At 51.2% G+C, this 15,622-nt stretch overlaps 1 protein-coding gene and 1 long non-coding RNA gene across 20 annotated transcripts in view; one reads left to right on the top strand and one right to left on the bottom strand.

The window, feature by feature from the left end:
- The window catches only part of LOC114847324 (uncharacterized), a 20,488-nt gene extending 12,266 nt beyond the window's left edge, over positions 1 to 8,222 (top strand). For 2 of the 12 annotated variants that reach the window (XR_008693460.1, XR_008693464.1), the window contains 5 exons: positions 1 to 2,197; positions 2,307 to 2,390; positions 3,902 to 4,715; positions 5,910 to 6,113; positions 6,215 to 6,355. The exon at positions 1 to 2,197 is cut by the window's left edge and continues 295 nt beyond it. This is a non-coding gene — a long non-coding RNA (uncharacterized LOC114847324). The other 10 variants (XR_008693466.1, XR_008693467.1, XR_008693465.1 and 7 more) reach the window with 10 other exon arrangements.
- The window catches only part of sema5ba (sema domain, seven thrombospondin repeats (type 1 and type 1-like), transmembrane domain (TM) and short cytoplasmic domain, (semaphorin) 5Ba), a 94,674-nt gene that overhangs the window by 6,733 nt on the left and 72,319 nt on the right, over positions 1 to 15,622 (bottom strand). For 5 of the 8 annotated variants that reach the window (XM_029136917.3, XM_029136918.3, XM_029136919.3 and 2 more), the window contains 11 exons: positions 12,296 to 12,431; positions 12,016 to 12,223; positions 11,734 to 11,941; positions 8,026 to 8,143; positions 7,607 to 7,791; positions 6,227 to 6,370; positions 5,907 to 6,054; positions 5,213 to 5,438; positions 4,076 to 4,288; positions 1,929 to 2,099; positions 437 to 511 (listed from right to left, as the gene is read on the bottom strand). In XM_029136917.3, the coding sequence (XP_028992750.1) occupies positions 437 to 511; positions 1,929 to 2,099; positions 4,076 to 4,288; positions 5,213 to 5,438; positions 5,907 to 6,054; positions 6,227 to 6,370; positions 7,607 to 7,791; positions 8,026 to 8,143; positions 11,734 to 11,941; positions 12,016 to 12,223; positions 12,296 to 12,431 (1,832 nt within the window). Of the gene's footprint in view, positions 1 to 362; positions 512 to 1,682; positions 1,832 to 1,928; positions 2,100 to 4,075; positions 4,289 to 5,212; positions 5,439 to 5,906; positions 6,055 to 6,226; positions 6,371 to 7,606; positions 7,792 to 8,025; positions 8,144 to 11,733; positions 11,942 to 12,015; positions 12,224 to 12,295; positions 12,432 to 15,622 lie in introns of those variants that run through there. The other 3 variants (XM_055505221.1, XM_055505220.1, XM_029136920.3) reach the window with 3 other exon arrangements.

Below are 15,622 nucleotides of genomic sequence, written 5' to 3'. Positions count from 1 at the left end.
GAAAGCAGCGCGCCCACCCAAGCTGCCGCCACCCGCGGCCGCTGAACCCCCCCACCCCCACCGTCCAGGAGGCCCCGGCCACCGAAAAGTGTTTGTGATGTAAACAGGACTGAAGGAGAGAGTTTGTTTAGTGCATAGCAGAGATGTTTGTCTCCTGAGCTGAGCTTTAGTGCCGTTTCCCCGCAGCAGGCGACCAAGCAGTAAACAAAGACCGGAGAGGAAGAGGAAGGAGAACATTCCCAGCGCCCTGCTCCTCCTTTTGAACCGAGCGGTCCCTACACCCTTTCACCCGGCGTCTGAAAGCCCCGGAGTGGAGGGAGCACAGGCTGCAGCGATGAAAGGCTGATGGAAAAGCCAGTTTGTTATTCAGTGTGCTCTCGAGTGTGCAGTTTTGGCAGCGGAGCCCGAGTGGAGGCACAGGACCGGCCTCTTTTACCTTTCCTATCAGTCTGCTGCTCACTGACGGGCCGCTCAGTCGCCACCATCTGCTCCTTTATCGCAGCACAAGCATCTAGACACAGAAACACACCGACCACCTCAAACAAGTTTAATAACCATGCATCACTACAGCCGTCCTAATTGCTTCATTTATTCCCATTTATTTTGTCACCCGGACGACCTGCGTGATTGCACTGTTGAGTCGGAAGCAGCGGCACAGGCCCCGGGCTGCTAGTTGGTATTCTGTCCCAGCAGCGCTTCCTGCTGTCCTCCATTACTGCTGGAGACTTTAATCAAATGACCTGCGACAGGGGCATCAAATATCCTCGTGACTGACAGCCAGCTAGCCCGTGATTACACATGCAGAGGGGGCGGCGGCACCAGAAGGACTCCGGCGGATGACCGGCGCCGCGTCTGCCCACAAATGAACGATGAGGAGGCAGATACGAGCGGTGGAGGTCCATCAACACAAAGGGGAGCGTTGGTCCACGTCACACAGGGAAACGCTAACCTGATAAAAGGTGCCTGATTAATATTCCTGCAAGAAGGAGGAGGGGGAGGAAGAAAGCCATTTACCTTCCTTAGTAATTACCAGGAAGAATGACTGAGGATCATTTTCCCTGTGAATGACAGTTGAGCTGATGGAAAATGAAAAGCACCGAGGGAAGCAGTTAGGGGACAACAACTATTAGATTTAGAGAGAAATCATCTGCAACACGACGCATCACTGTACACACACACACACACACACACACACACACTGAAGTACATACGAGAACAGCCCCGACAAATTGTTTGCTTCCAGCCAAATGGATGAGGACGAAGTGGAAATCCCATTGTAGAAGGTTGTCTGATATGAAACGGCGCTGATGCTGGCCTGTGTTTTCCCCTCCTGGATTAGCAGGCAGGTCTCATGAATATTTCAGTGTCCTTGTAGAAGCAGAGTAAGTGTAGAGGAGGGACACGGAGGGCGTTGTTACACGTCTCCCATCTCATTATCACATGGGGTGAGACTTTGAGGGAGCGAGGCTAACCTCCAAATCAAAGGACGCCATCGGAACGCCTGATTTAGTCTCAGTCCAACTTCGGCAAAGTCAACTTTGTGTTTACTCTGATATTTCCTATTTGAATATCTTGAAATAAATCGAACACTTAACAGCACGACGCTAGAGCAATTCTCCTTCTTACCTCCTACTTTGTGATTTAAAGGGAGCAGACATGAATCTGATTATTGAAACCAATACTTAGCTGGTGGTCTCCATAGAATCAGACGTGCACATACACAAGCAATCAAAGGTTTTCAGGTGTGTCTGTGTAGCACCATACAAGTGATTCTTGGGTTGCCATGGCGCCCGGCACGGCGGGGTAGGCAGGTTGTTCTCCCAGCACGACTCTGTTTATCATTTCATGTATACATTTATTCATTAGTAGATGAAAGGCTTAATTTCCAGGAGGAGATAACACAAAAGTGCGTGTGTGTGTGACCTTACCATCGCATGTGTGTGTGTTACACAGGGCCTCCTCCGTGTGCAGGCCTATGCAGATGTCCCCCCCACTGGTTGGCGCAGGGCTGTTACAGGAGCGTGTGCGTTGGTAGTGACCTCCACCACAACCCACCGAGCACTGGGACCAGGACGACCAGCAGGACCAGGCCCCATTCACTGGAATGACACCACATCAGGTTTGAGGCCTCAGCGGAGCCCGTGAATGTGGAGCCTGCAGGTCCTTCACAGACACTCAACCGTAATTATATTCTCTGGTATGAGGGTTTTCTGCCATCATAATAAATGGCTGAAGTTTTGAAGTTTGTCCCTTTGCTGTCTTTGCTGTGACCCGTCTCACTCCTGCTCCCGCGGGCACCGTTACAGTTTCATCTGATCTCATCAGAGGAGCGTGGCTGACTAATTGACTGGCTGATGTCCGTCTGACTGACAGAGCGGCAGCGTTGCCAGGTAACGTCACAGCGCTGCAGAAAACTCCATTAGCCGAGTGGATTAGTGTGAAGCAGTCTGTGACCACTTAACTCTGACTAGCTCTCGCCGCCAGCAGCTGCTCTGGTTGACTGACTCTCTGACTAACTGGCTGTTTACCGGGCCGAGTGGCTGAGTGCCTGACTCTTTGACTCACTGACTACCTGACTGACACCCTGCTTCTCTGACTCTCTGGGACTCTGCCCGTCCTCCTGCACAGTCCAGCACAAGGTGGGAGACGTGTGGGTCCTGACCTCCCAGGGTGAAGTTTTAACCCTTTACAGTATTTTACTCCATCATTTCCTTCTTTTACTTCCTTCACCACTTGATATTAGTAAAGCATCTCATGAACTGTTCCATCCCTGGTGCTTTCTCACTGTTCATAGTCTAATGCCTTATTTCCAAAACCTTAAGCGTTTGCATGCTGGACTTTAATAAAACCAATTAAAACATTCACGATTGCCCATGATGAGCTGAGTGAATAACACCTCGGCCTTGACTTTTAGTCTTTCAGCGTCTTTTGTCACAGGCGGTTGGGTGAGTCCCTGTGCAGAGTTTGCTGGGAGAGAGAGAGGAGCCGTTTAAAGATCCTGCTCACTGTTTCTCTACCGACTGACTTCCTGCCTCTCACTAACACACTGTTCATTTTAATCTCCTCAACAATCTATATTGCCTCCATCCGTCTCTCTAATCTCACCATCAATTACTATTTTGCACTCATTCCCCCTTTTGTCACTGGCCTTGTCCTTCTCTGCGTAGGACACTTGCTGTGAGACCGGCTGCACGCGTGACGCTCATAGCAAAAGGCTTTTTAAAGATAACCAAGGCTGCCTCTCCTGCCTTTGATTAGGCCACTTGTGTCAGTTTCTGAGTTAACCACTGAGGACTTCATGTGGATGCCAACAGCTGAAATTTAAAAACACCAAAGGAATTTGATCAGCTCCGCAGCGACCAATCATGAATCATTGATTCATATGGTACCTGTCGTAAATATTTAAGTCGCTCTCTTAAGAGTAGCTCAGACCTAATAGCAGCGCGAGTGTGTATGTGTACGTGTGTGCGCGCCTGCCTAGTTTAATAAGTGTAGCCTGTCAGTGCAGCAGTCTGTGGTCAGCAGACCTCTGGTTCAGCTGATTATGGTTTGAGGAGCTTGAAATACAGTAGGTAACTTCATTTGCCCAAGGACTCTCGCTGCACTGATGCAGCCACTGGTAACCATTAGCTAATGAGGCTAATGAGCCGCTCAGCAGTATTTTACCACTGCTATTGACCTCCCTCTTCCTCTGGATTTATCTCCGTCTTTTCTTTATAAACCCCTATTCAGTGCTGGAAAGGTTGAGTGTGTATCTTTACACCGTTACAGGAGGATGTTAACAGTTACGTTCCTACAAAACCTGTGATGTATTAGGTTTTAACACACTAGAAGTTAACCCTTTATATCATTAGTGATCTAAGAAAGCTGTCCTAAAGGGACTTCACTGGTCTTTTTACAGATGTACTGGACTTCAGCAGTGTGACCTCTCACAAGACATCATCATGGATGGACGTGATGAATCTTAAAATCTTCTGGGTCTTCCCTGGAGAACAACGTAGCGGCCCTGAAGCTAACGGCCTTCGTCTACAGCAACAAACCGCGTGAGCGCTCACGTGGATGCGTCTCCACCTACCGGGACACGCCTGAACGTTGCAGTCCTGGTACTCAACGGGCGAACCGCGGCACGCGACCGGAGCGCTCTTCCCCTCTGGGCCGGAGCAGGTCCGACGCCGGGTGCGGTAGCCTTTGGCGCAGCTCTGGGAACAGCTCGACCAGGTCTCCCAAGACGACCAGCCTGCGCCGGCGACTCTGACCACCGGTGTCTTCAGGAGCTCCTCAACGAGGGCTGCAGAGAAGGAAAGATGAGATTTCCTAAATACAAGTCACACCTTATATGACTTTGCCAGGAAGCATATTTCTGTCTGTCCTCCTCTTAAACGCTGTGTCTTTCATGCATGCCACAGTTGCTGGCTGTTGGTGTTTCATCAGTTTGTCAGAGTCGATGCGGCCCACCCCCCAGGAGGCTGACGGGGGGAGACAGGTAATCGATTCAGAAGAAAGGGGCATGAAAAAGCTACCGGAGGAGAGCAGTGGACTGTAAACCTGTGTGTGTGTGTGTGAGAGAGTGTGTGTATGTGTGTGTGAGAGTGGGAGTGAGTGCTGGACTGTGACCCCATCACTAACAGCATGTAGGGGAGCTAACAGGTCCAACAGCGGGGCCTTTCCAACGTGTCACATGCCTTCTGGGAGACATTCTAACTGCATCCATTCAGGTCAGTGTGTGTGTAAGCACAGTTAATAGATTATTAGGCTGATTGAATTCTCCACTCTTTGTCCCTTTAGTATCGACTCACTTCAAATTCAGTTAAAAATAGTTTAAAGACATAAGTTCAGGCAGCTGTGTCCCTTAGGTGGAAACCTGTGCTTTAAACTTGTTTGGTGTAACTTGTAATTAAGTGTTTTCAGAGTGCAGAGGTCATCAGAATTCAATAAAAGGACGAGACGCTCCACAACAAGACTTCATGGTGATAATAAAACGTTAAATGGAGGGTGACTTGATGTCAGGTAGACATTATCCACAGTATGTGGTACATAGGAGATGGAGGGTGATGTTGATACTGTTGCAGGGAGAGGTTCTAAAGTCTTAAAGCTTAAGCAGGAAGAGGCCGTATCCTGTAGGAACAGTTAGAGGGTTAACAGTGTGTAAAGCAGGGGCAGTCATCCATCAGCTGCTGACCGAGCTTGACTTTGCTCTCTGTTTTGGACTTACTGTCGGTCTCGCACGCCGCTGTGCCGTCGTTGGGACAGAAGCGTGTTTCCACCTTCCTGCGGCCGATCTGCAGCTCGTGGGGGTCGGCCAGATGGGCCCGGCACATGTAGCGCATCCTCTGCTCCTGGCGAGCGCCGCCCTGAGTGATGTTCACCGGCATCCAGGGAGTCCAAGGCGTGTTCCTCTTCACCTCGGGACAGGCCTCCAGGTTGCACGCCTTATACTCCTGAATGGGGATTTAGGTTTGACTCACATTAGGAAGAAAAGCCTGTTTGACAGAACACGTACATTTAGGCCAAACTGTATTTTCTCTGTTTGGAGGAAACACTGATACTAGAACTAAAATGTTCCTGTTGTTCCTTGGAGACTGTCCTGTGTTTTTCAGATAACAAGCGTAAATATGACATTTTGTTTCAGCAACAAGGATTCCACTGACATTTAACAGTTCAGTGTGGACAAGCTGTCAGTGCACTTGCTCCATTTGTCCATGTTTAGCTTGTTGATCCATTCAAGGCTACGAGGGGAAATGAAAAGCAGCGCTACTGAACGTCTATTATCTGTGATTTCATCATCTGCTGCTGCCCTGTGTGGCCTCCTTTCATTAAGCTAGTCCTGTTTAACATCTTCTGACAGCCTCAGTGAGGCTGGCAGATGTTGGTGGAGGCCTTTGTTTATGTGGGTGTGTTTTTCCCACCAGTGCACATCCTGGACAGCTGTTGCCGTTTTCACAGGTGCGGACCCTGGAGTGGACGCCGCCCCCGCACTCTGTGCTGCACTTGGTCCAGGAGCCCCACGGGGACCAGAAGATGGGCTGAGGACAGGGCACCCCTTCGTTGCAGAACCTGTGGCGGGACAGGAAGTAGCAGGGGTTGGTTAATGTCAGCTTATTGAAGCTGCAGTAGTGAGTGCACAGTCATTTTTCTTTATAATAACGTCACACTGATTAGTGAGAGGACCTAACCATTGATCGTTTGGGCTGTGTTTTCATACGCTCATATTTAGAAGGACTCCCACCTCTCGTCCCTGCTCAGGCCCACGCACACTCGGCCGCCGTGTCGAGGCGAAGGGTTGTTGCAGGAGCGCTGGCGCAGCTCGAAGCCCGTCCCACAGGTCGTGCTGCACTGTCCCCATGACGACCAGGGCGTCCAGCCTCCGTTCCTGTGGCAGCAGAAACACGGGACATTAACCCACTCCCTCGCAGGGCTGTCTCTGACTGTTGTGCTTTTTATTTTGTCTAATCTTGGGTCTGATTTGGAAGAAACACACACAGGGAGCGCAGTCGGACGAGGAGACATTCATTCAATTTGCTTAAGTGCTTTGTTCCTCCGTAGCTCTCCTCGTGGTTTAATTGCCACTTTCTGCAAAAGCACAATTCAATTCTGACACCAAGGATTAAATCTGGCATGGATATCCGGTGGGATGAAGGTGCCCAAGCACTTTATCTCGTCTCTGTGCGCTGTAACACTGATTGGGCCTATTCCCCTGCAGACAGAGGCACTGAGCGGCGTCGTGAGGAGAACCTGGATGTCACCTACGTTTAATAAGATCCCTCACATTCACGCCTTATCGCAGGTTCTGTCAGTGTAAATACTGCTTTGAGGCGAGAGCTTCATTTCCGCAAACGTATTGGACACAAGCTCTGCGTAAGTTAAATACACTAAACCTACAGTAAACACAACCAGTTCAAATCCATTACTATAATAAAATGTCTAGTAAAAATAAAGTTACTGTGCAGATGCTCAAAGCTGAATAAAGCAAAGACGCCGTTAAGAGGCTCAAGTTACTTAAGGTGTCGTTGAGCGTTTTATTTTGCTGGGAGGCTGCTAAGTAATTCATAAAGCAGCAGCAGCACTTCAACACCTGTTCCGTAACGCGGTGGAGTCAGCGTAAAGCTGTAGATTGGATTAAATGTGCTCGCTTCTGCTTTTTCTGCAGCTCTAGCATTTTGTGGAAGGAGGCTGAGGATCAAGAGCTTTCATTATTGTTTTCCAGCTTCCAGTCCACATGTGTTCTTGATTTATAAGATTATACAGTGTATAGCTACTGTCTCTCTAGGATATGCTGCAAATTCCCAATTATGCATATTGTTGATATATTTTATGACCTTAATGTAAATCTCTTGTTTTTATTGTCAGGGTGTTTTAAAATGGACTGTACAGATGCTTAGATTCACCAAATCATTGAATAAATTAAACCATAAACCAGAACATTTATTTCTGTTGGGATAATTATTTTTACTTAAAATAATTTAAGAAATTAATTTTTTAGCTGTTTATCATCAGCAGGACTCTTATTTCTCTTTCTTCATCTTATCAGCTAATTTTATTTATGGTCTGAGACAGAACAGGTCTTTTGCTTTAATTATTACGACCAGGAGAACAGAACCCTCTTTACCTGGAGCAGTTGGCGACCTCGATGGTGGGGCCCTCGCAGCTCCTGCCTCCACATCGGGGAGCAGGGCTGTCACATGACCTGGAGCGGCACAAACAGGAGCTCACGCCATCCACGCCGTCGTCATTGCTGCAGGGTTGCCACGGCGCCCACGGGCCGAATCCACCGTTGGTGGTCTGGTTCCGCAGCTGCGAAACAAATGTCAGTGGTGAGGTCAGGTCTACATGGTGGAGGAGGGTTTGGAGTCCAGGACTGTCCCCTCAGCCACATTCAGCTCACGTTCAGCGCAGTCTAATCATCTTTTACAGTCTCCTGTTTTGTCCTGTCTCTTACGTTGGGAGATCATTAATCTTCAATGATATCAGCTGCTAACATGAGAAAGATGATGTGTTGTGTCTTACAGGCTGCAGGCCTTGCCTTACCGGGCAAACTGTGATGTTCTGCTTCCACTGGCTCATGTTGGAGCTCTCCTCCAGCGTGGTGCATCTCCGCTGCCTGAAGTCCCAGCCACAGTAGGGATCCCTGGCTTCCAAGCACAGCCTGCAGGGATCAGGGTACAAGGGCCACGCTTGTTATAGTCACAGACTCAAAGTGGAATAAACTGGCCCATTAGACGCAAGGATCCGCGTATTGTACCTCTTTCAACTATACATGGTAGCTCACTCAAACAGTGATTAAGAATTTGTTAGCTCCTCCAGTAAAACAGAGTCTTAATGACGGCTAATTAAATCTAAAGCTGTTAATGACGGGGCTTAGCAGCCGCTGCTGATCTGAATGCCTCAGGAAGGCGCATAAAGGCGTCGGGTGGACAACTGAATCACTCCTTTCTCACTCGCTGCCTCCCTCCTTCACATCCTCACTTCTCTCTTCTTCTGTCTCGACACCATGACTGCGGTGAAGATCTTCGTCTCATCCCGTAGTGCCCCCTTTCCTGCCACAGACCTCCGTGGTGTATTTGAAAAGCCCTGCAGTGTTTTAGCTGAGGTTAAGGAATCTGAGTGTTGATCCAGCTTTCTGTGCCGGGCCGGGGCCACCACGGGGAACCAGAGGTCGGCTTAGATTGAATAAGGCCATAACTGCTTAGCCAGCACATCAGAGGTGACCCCACAGGACAAAGAGTTGGGCCACGGTCTCGGCCAAATGAGCAAAACTTCCTTCACAGGTCTGACTCCTTCATTGCTAACCTTCCTGTGTGTCATTTTAATTAAGTGATGCCATTACAGCAACACTCGATGCAATCTCCAATACAGATGAACCAGTAATTGTAATGAGCTTGGCCACAAATTCACAGTTCACTGATCCTAATAGTCCATTTAAAAGGGCAGAGGGAGACGTGCTCTGCCATTTTGGCTCAAGGTCGACCATACATACAATATATATGATTATCAACACAAACACTATTACAGAGATGAGCTAAGCGTAACAAATAATGAGTGCATACTACAAAGATGGAATAAATAACATTATATGAAGGGAGGAGGTGGATGTGATTTGGGGCCTAATTACATCTGGGTGAAGTAGTGTGAGGCAGCAAACCTCAGACACAGTCCTGGGTTCAACACGTTTGCATTAAAGTACTGGTTGAGATGTAAAATGTGGCTGTGGAGACGAGCCGGTCCCGGGTCCCACGTGGCCCTGGGCCTGTGCACGCGTCCGGGCTTTGCCCTTCCACTGCCCACGTCTGAGCGCATTCATTTCAGCTGTGCGATGCCCAGCGGCTCTGCATCGCGCCAGAAAAGGCTATGAAACATGGCCAGTTACACTTTTAACAGGCCCAGACGCACAACGCGCCCGCCCGCGTAACAGCGTCTGGACGCCCGGCGTCCGAGGATAAATCTGCTCCATTCTGTCAGTGAAGCTGTAACTGACAGCTTAAATCGTTGGAGACTGCTGTAAAACCTGTGTCTCCTTTTATTACAGGCCTTTAACAACCAGACATAAAAACAATAGTTCACCGTTGCATTTAAAGCCAGGGTATCAGTGTATAATTGCAAATATGATCACCAAACTGGCCGTGGCCCAGTTCAACCTCACATCCAGTCTCCTCTGTGCAGCTCCTGACAGGCCCGTCTCCTCCTCCTCTCCCCAGGGCACAGCTCGTCCCTGGGGCTTTTACTTTTCCTGCCGTGCTGAGCTGAGGTGGAAGCAGTCTCCTCACTGCGAGTCGAAAACTCCAGCTCGCACTCGACACTAATGCGGCCAATTAGGTCCAGTTGAAGAAGGTCCCAAAAGGGAAGAAACCCATCAGGAAACAGCAGTGGGGTGGCGTCTGCCAGGAAGGCACCTGCTGTCACCACATGCACCTCCAGTTGAAGGAAAAAAGGAGCTGCGTCATCACAGAGGAGAGGAAACATGACACAAGGTGATCGATGGACGCGGGACAACAGAGGAAGCCATAAAGCAAAGTGAGCAACGGAGGATGTAAATGTTGACAGAGGGAAGACAAGAAAACGCAGAAGAGGCAGAGTTGGAATCGGCTCCAATCGCCATCCGTTACTGAACCCTCTCCAGTCGTCTGGGCAGATTAACAGCATCATCAGGTCACAAGCAAACAAGCCTCTAAACCTCAGAGTCGTATGTTAAAAGGCTGAAGGCTTAAAGGGAGGCCGTCCATAAAGAACTGCAACTGGCTGCATGTGTGTGGAAGAATGAGGACACTTAAAGAGTCACTGGACCCTTTGTGAGCCACAAGAAACCCCAGCGCCGCAACTGGACCTGCGGGCTTCGAATCCTCATGCTGCGTTCACTGTACATGACAAAAGGGGACGTGGAGCGGACGCTAAGACGCTAAGGGCCGTAACGAAAGGAACCGCATCCTGCTGCAGTCACAACAAACACGTGCTCTGAACGTCTCTGTTCTGTGTTCTGATGGGTCCGACGGGCTCAGCTCTGAGCTCTGGCCCGTAAGCTGCTGGTCCTTCAGGGCTCAGCGGAAGCTGTCATAGACGCTGGTTTTAACAAGCCGCCCCTGAATGCACCAACCGTGGCTGCGGCGCCGGAGGCCACTTAGCGGTTTGACGACGCTGCTCTGAACCGGAGCGGCGGCTGCCAGGACGCTGCTAATTGCACGCACGCACGCACGCACGCACGCACGCACGCACGCGCAGCAAAGTGAGCCGAAGCTCTTCAGGGGGAGATTTAACCGTCTGACACGTTCCAGTTCATCCTCAGCTGCAGCTTCGCTTCAGCTTTGACAAGTGGGAAAAAGTGAAGTCCTGAAAGAAACCGGCGCCTCTGCGTTTAAAGCCTCCCTCAACGCCGTTTGTCCTATTTCTCTCTCTCTATCGTGATTAATAATGAGCGCCGCAGCGCGAGCCGCCATCGGCGCGTGCAAGGGCGCGCGGGACGACCGCACAGAAAAGGCGCATTCAGCCGCTGCGCAACGACGGAGAGCGCGTTCACACAAAGAGGAGGCGACAGGTGGTTCCGAGCCGCGGACACGCGGAGAGACGAGCGGAGAGCAGGAAGCAGCTTCCACGTGATTTCACGCATGTGGACGTGAAGCGTGTGCCGTTCACTGCTCTGGTGTCACTGACGGACAGCGTTCGTGAGCAGATGTCGGAGGTGCAGAAGTGAGCGGAATTCTGCAGAGGGGATTAAGAGCCGCTCCTCTGCTGCGCACTGCGGCCTCACCCGTGTGTGTGTGTGTGTGTGCGCGCGCGTGCGCGCGCGGCTTTAGTAGAATGAGCCACACACTCCCTCCCTGTAGACACTCATTCAGATGCTGAGCTGCTGTTTGAAGGCCTGACGTGGTCCCACTGATTGAGAGCTACAGAGCGGACATGTTCATATGAATAACCCTCGACCAGAGGCCTCTCTCTCTTCATACTGTAACACACGGACGTGAATGTGTGTCATTCAAAGCCTACGCTGTCGCTCCGCAGCCGCCTTTTGTTCGGCCGCCGCTCGGAGGCGCCTTCTCTGTGTTACGCAGAACAAAACCAGCAAAACAAATTGGTTCCCGTTGGCGAGCAGATACCGCCCCAGTCGTTTGTCTTTCATGATTGCAGGCGAGGCCCTTCCTCACATTAATCCTGGTTGAGGACAGTAATTACCGTCTACAGAGGACGATGCAGAAACATGAACAGTGCTCAGCTAACGGCTACGGGGTCCGTTCGGGCTGCACCTACGTCTCGGTTCTGTAGGTGGAGCACCGCTCCAGCGGGATCTTCAGCACGCGGTCGTGGAGCCCAACGAAGAGGGAGCGGTCGCTGTGCAGGATCTGCAGGCTGAGGACGGGCTCGCGGACCCCTGCTGGGAGGAGGTCCATCTCCTCCAGGTAACAGCCCTGGAGGTTCTTGTTGGGCGTCGCCAGCGCCTTCAGGATGGTGCCGTACTCTGACGGTTGGAGGACGGATGTCAGGACAGCGTTCAACCTTTGAAGCACGTCCCAGTCGGACGCCGCCACCCACCTGTGCTGATGTACATGACGTGGTACAGGGTGTCCATGCCCTGAACGATGTCCACCACCAGGTTGGAGAAGCGGACGTCGTCCTGCATGACCAGCGGGTCCACGGACTCGGGCTGGACCACGTCGTTCATCAGGTAGAGGCGCTGCGCGTCCTGCAGGCTGCGCTCCGTCAGGCCCTCGTTGGGGCCCTGCTCGTTTATGGTGCCGCACTGAGGGCGAGGGAGGAGAGGGTGAGAGAGGGGGTGAGAGACAGAGGGGGGATGTGGACGATCTGGACTCACCTGGAAGTTGTGGATGGGGTTGGGCGTGGGCAGCCAGGTGGAGCGAGGGTTCTCCTGGGAGCGGAAGGGTCCGTTGAAGGCCTGTGTGATGGCGCTGAGGTTGAAGGCGCACACAGCGGAGGCCGCGATGCTGTTGCTGCAGCGAGAAGGGAAGAGACACAGGCGTTAAAACGATCACTGAGAGGAGCCTGATGCTGACGTTTTAGCAACGGGTGCTGCAACGCACGCACGCACGCGCGCACACACACACGCCGCTGAACTGGAAGTGTGAGTAAAGTTTTGATGGCGACTCTTGGCCATAATTCTCAGAGCTAATGAGTTTCCTGCCGCCGCCTCCGTCGCTCGCGCCGAAACAATCTGATGTATTTTACAACCTGCTGCCTCGCGAGTCGACGAGCGATCAGACAACAAGAGAAAGCGAGTCTGACTGCGACGGTGCAAAGAGTTAGTATTGTGAGGACTTAATGGGGCGGCGTGAAGGTGTAATGTGACGTGGATGAATGGGTGATGGCTGCTGGAGGCAGTGGTTTTAGTGGCTGAAGTGTTGGAGCTGCGTTGGGATTCTGATCACAGTTTAAATGAAGAGACGCCTGAATGGGACAAAGAAACAAAAAGACCTGCTTCTGCCTCAGAAGCGCTATTCTAGTTTAAGGTGAACAGGTTTGTGCCGGATGCTCGTCTTGACCTTTGGGGAAATGAATGGCTCTCACTCCACCTGCTTTGTCATTATCACGACGAGGCGTTCAGGGTAATTGGAGCTGGGACGTATGCGACCTTTGTGGTCTGTGACTCTGCTTTCACTCCATCCATCCTCCTCCAGCAGCGTCATGCTTTCACCTCTGACCTCCTCTGTGGCTCAGCTGGAGGCGACGGTGAGTGAAGTGGAGCCAACGAGCTGCAGGAACCAAATAAGAACCAAACAGGAGCCGCAGGAACCGAACAGCAACCAAACAGGAGGCGCAAGAACCAAACAGGAGCCGAACAGGAGGCGCAGGTACAGAACAGGAGGCGCAGGAACCGAACAGGAGGCGCAGGACCAGAAAAGGAGGCGCAAGAACCGAACAGGAGCCAAACAGGAGGCGCAAGAACCGAACAGGAGCCAAATAAGAACCGAACAGGAGGCAAACAGGAGGCGCAGGTACAGAACAGGAGGCGCAGGAACCAAACAGGAGGCGCAGGAACCACACAGAAACCGAACAGGAGCCGAGACAGTTGCGCGGCTCCGTTCGCTCTCGCCCGTGTTGTAGCTGCAGCCAAACGGCGCCGGACCGCGTCCAGATTGTTGGATCCTCCACTTGAGAGGAGAACACTCCACAGAACAAGGTCTGCGGCGCTGATGGATGCGACCCGTATGTTTTGAATCTGCTTAAAAGCCCTGGAAAGTGATTGAAAAGCTGTTGGACATGTGCTGCGCCGCCACTCGTTCTCCGTGTGAGCGGCGCCGCCCGTGCAGGTGATTCATCGGGTCCCAGCAGCTCGGTCCCGTCACCGCCGCCTCCCTTCAATCCTTCATCGCCTGCCTGCGCTTCCGCTCTCCTGCCGTTTCCCTGCTTCTCTGTGCCGTGAACTCATTTGTTCAAAGCCTCTTTATCAAACTGCATCGCGTCCCATGATGCTCTGGGTGATTCTCAGCGCTGGCTTCCGTCTGTTTTGCTGAGAACGAGAGGAGGCTCCGTCTCCTCCCTGGTAAAAGTACTGGTGCTCACCAGAGACCAGTCTACTGTGCACTGGGTGCGTACGGTTCTTCATGTCGGCCAAACCGCCTGCAGTAACAAGCACATTTACATAATACTGTGCTTACTGTGATTTAAGGTATTTCATGGTCAGCTCGGACATTTTTAATACGTCTTATCTTTATTTTGCAAATCTGGCAACTTGAGTGTAATTCAACAACTCTGCAGCATCACTAAAAGCAGTGTTTGCACATTCTCATTGCAAATACAGTTTTAGATTAAAACCAGAGGCAGCATCGTCTCAGATGTGCCTCATCCTATTAGCAGCAACCTGAAAGTAACAAGTTGGTTCTGAAGCTACTTGGAATAAATCTTTCTGCCTAATTAGCACCAAATTGTGCAGATGTGTTGGAAATATCCTAAAATGAATTACCAACCAGTAGATGACGGGAGGATGAGGGAGGATGAAGGGCGACCAGTGTGGCTAATTACACGTGCTTCATTTCGTGGCCTACAATCATAACCTGCCGTAGCCACAGTAGTTCAGCAGCAGCCTGTCGCTGGGAGAGTTTGTCTCTGAGCCCGACGGCACCTCCTCACATAAATAAGCCGCATTTGCAGGTGTTAGAAACGCAATGAGCCCTGCACCGAGCCTGTGTTTTGCTATCTGCGAGTCCCAATCTGCTCAGATCAGTCCCCGCAGCCGTCGCCGGTAAACACAAGTGGCTCCACAGCCTTATCGCTGTAGGCGCCCTGAGCCAGACCCAGACCCAGACCCGCTCTCAGTCCACAGTGGAAAGCCCAGGATCTGATCTAACCTCATTTATGTGCAAAGCCAATGTTTCAACCCCGGTAAATACCTGCATGGCAGCAGAACAGGAAAAAGCCGCTCACTCAGCAAAGCCCCGTGGCTGCAGGGACCTGAAATTGAGCCGCGGCTGCCAAGATTATCCATACATATTTTTACGCTGCACAACAATACGCCAGCAAAAGCAACAGCTCTGGCCCCAAACAGTCACATTCAGAGGCAGCCTGAGTCAGCAACACCTTGGCTAAATAACAAAGACACAGCACCGGTTCAGTCGGGCCCATAAAAACCAGCCCAGCTTCACTGAATCAAGCAGACGCGTTAACGTTACAGACCAATTCAATCTGCAGTTCCCTGCGTTTAAGCTTCACTTGACCTGTTTCCAGTTTTCCCAATCACATGCAAACAGGTTTTAAGAGAGAGGAGTCATATGGAATGCACATATTGGTTTGATTTAAGAGCAGCGATGAGGCCAGTGAAGCACGAGCAGCAGAGCAGCTCACTGCATTTACATGGCTCCATCCTCCATCAGGGGCCTGCACTTCATTTCAAGGTAGATTTGATGTCGGCGAGTCACTTCGGCAGGAAGAGGATCAGGAATATTGTCCGCTCATGAGGTTTGCTTTACTTGGCCGCCCAGCGATTCCCCATGTCAAATCTCATATTTTTCATGCATAGGAATGATCCTGAGATCTCCAGGAGCGAGCGCGTGCTCCCGCAGGTCACCTTGGGCTCCAGCTCGTCTGCTGTGTGAACCGTGTGAGCGCCTCAGATTTCCCCATCACGCCAACGTCTGCAGGAGTTCTTCCAAAATAAAAGCTGACTAATATGACCTCGTGACCTTCA

The sequence above is a fragment of the Betta splendens genome, chromosome 21, assembly GCF_900634795.4.
Source record: "Betta splendens chromosome 21, fBetSpl5.4, whole genome shotgun sequence".
Classification (NCBI taxonomy): domain Eukaryota; kingdom Metazoa; phylum Chordata; class Actinopteri; order Anabantiformes; family Osphronemidae; genus Betta; species Betta splendens.
This window is presented reverse-complemented; position numbering and strand designations above follow the sequence as displayed.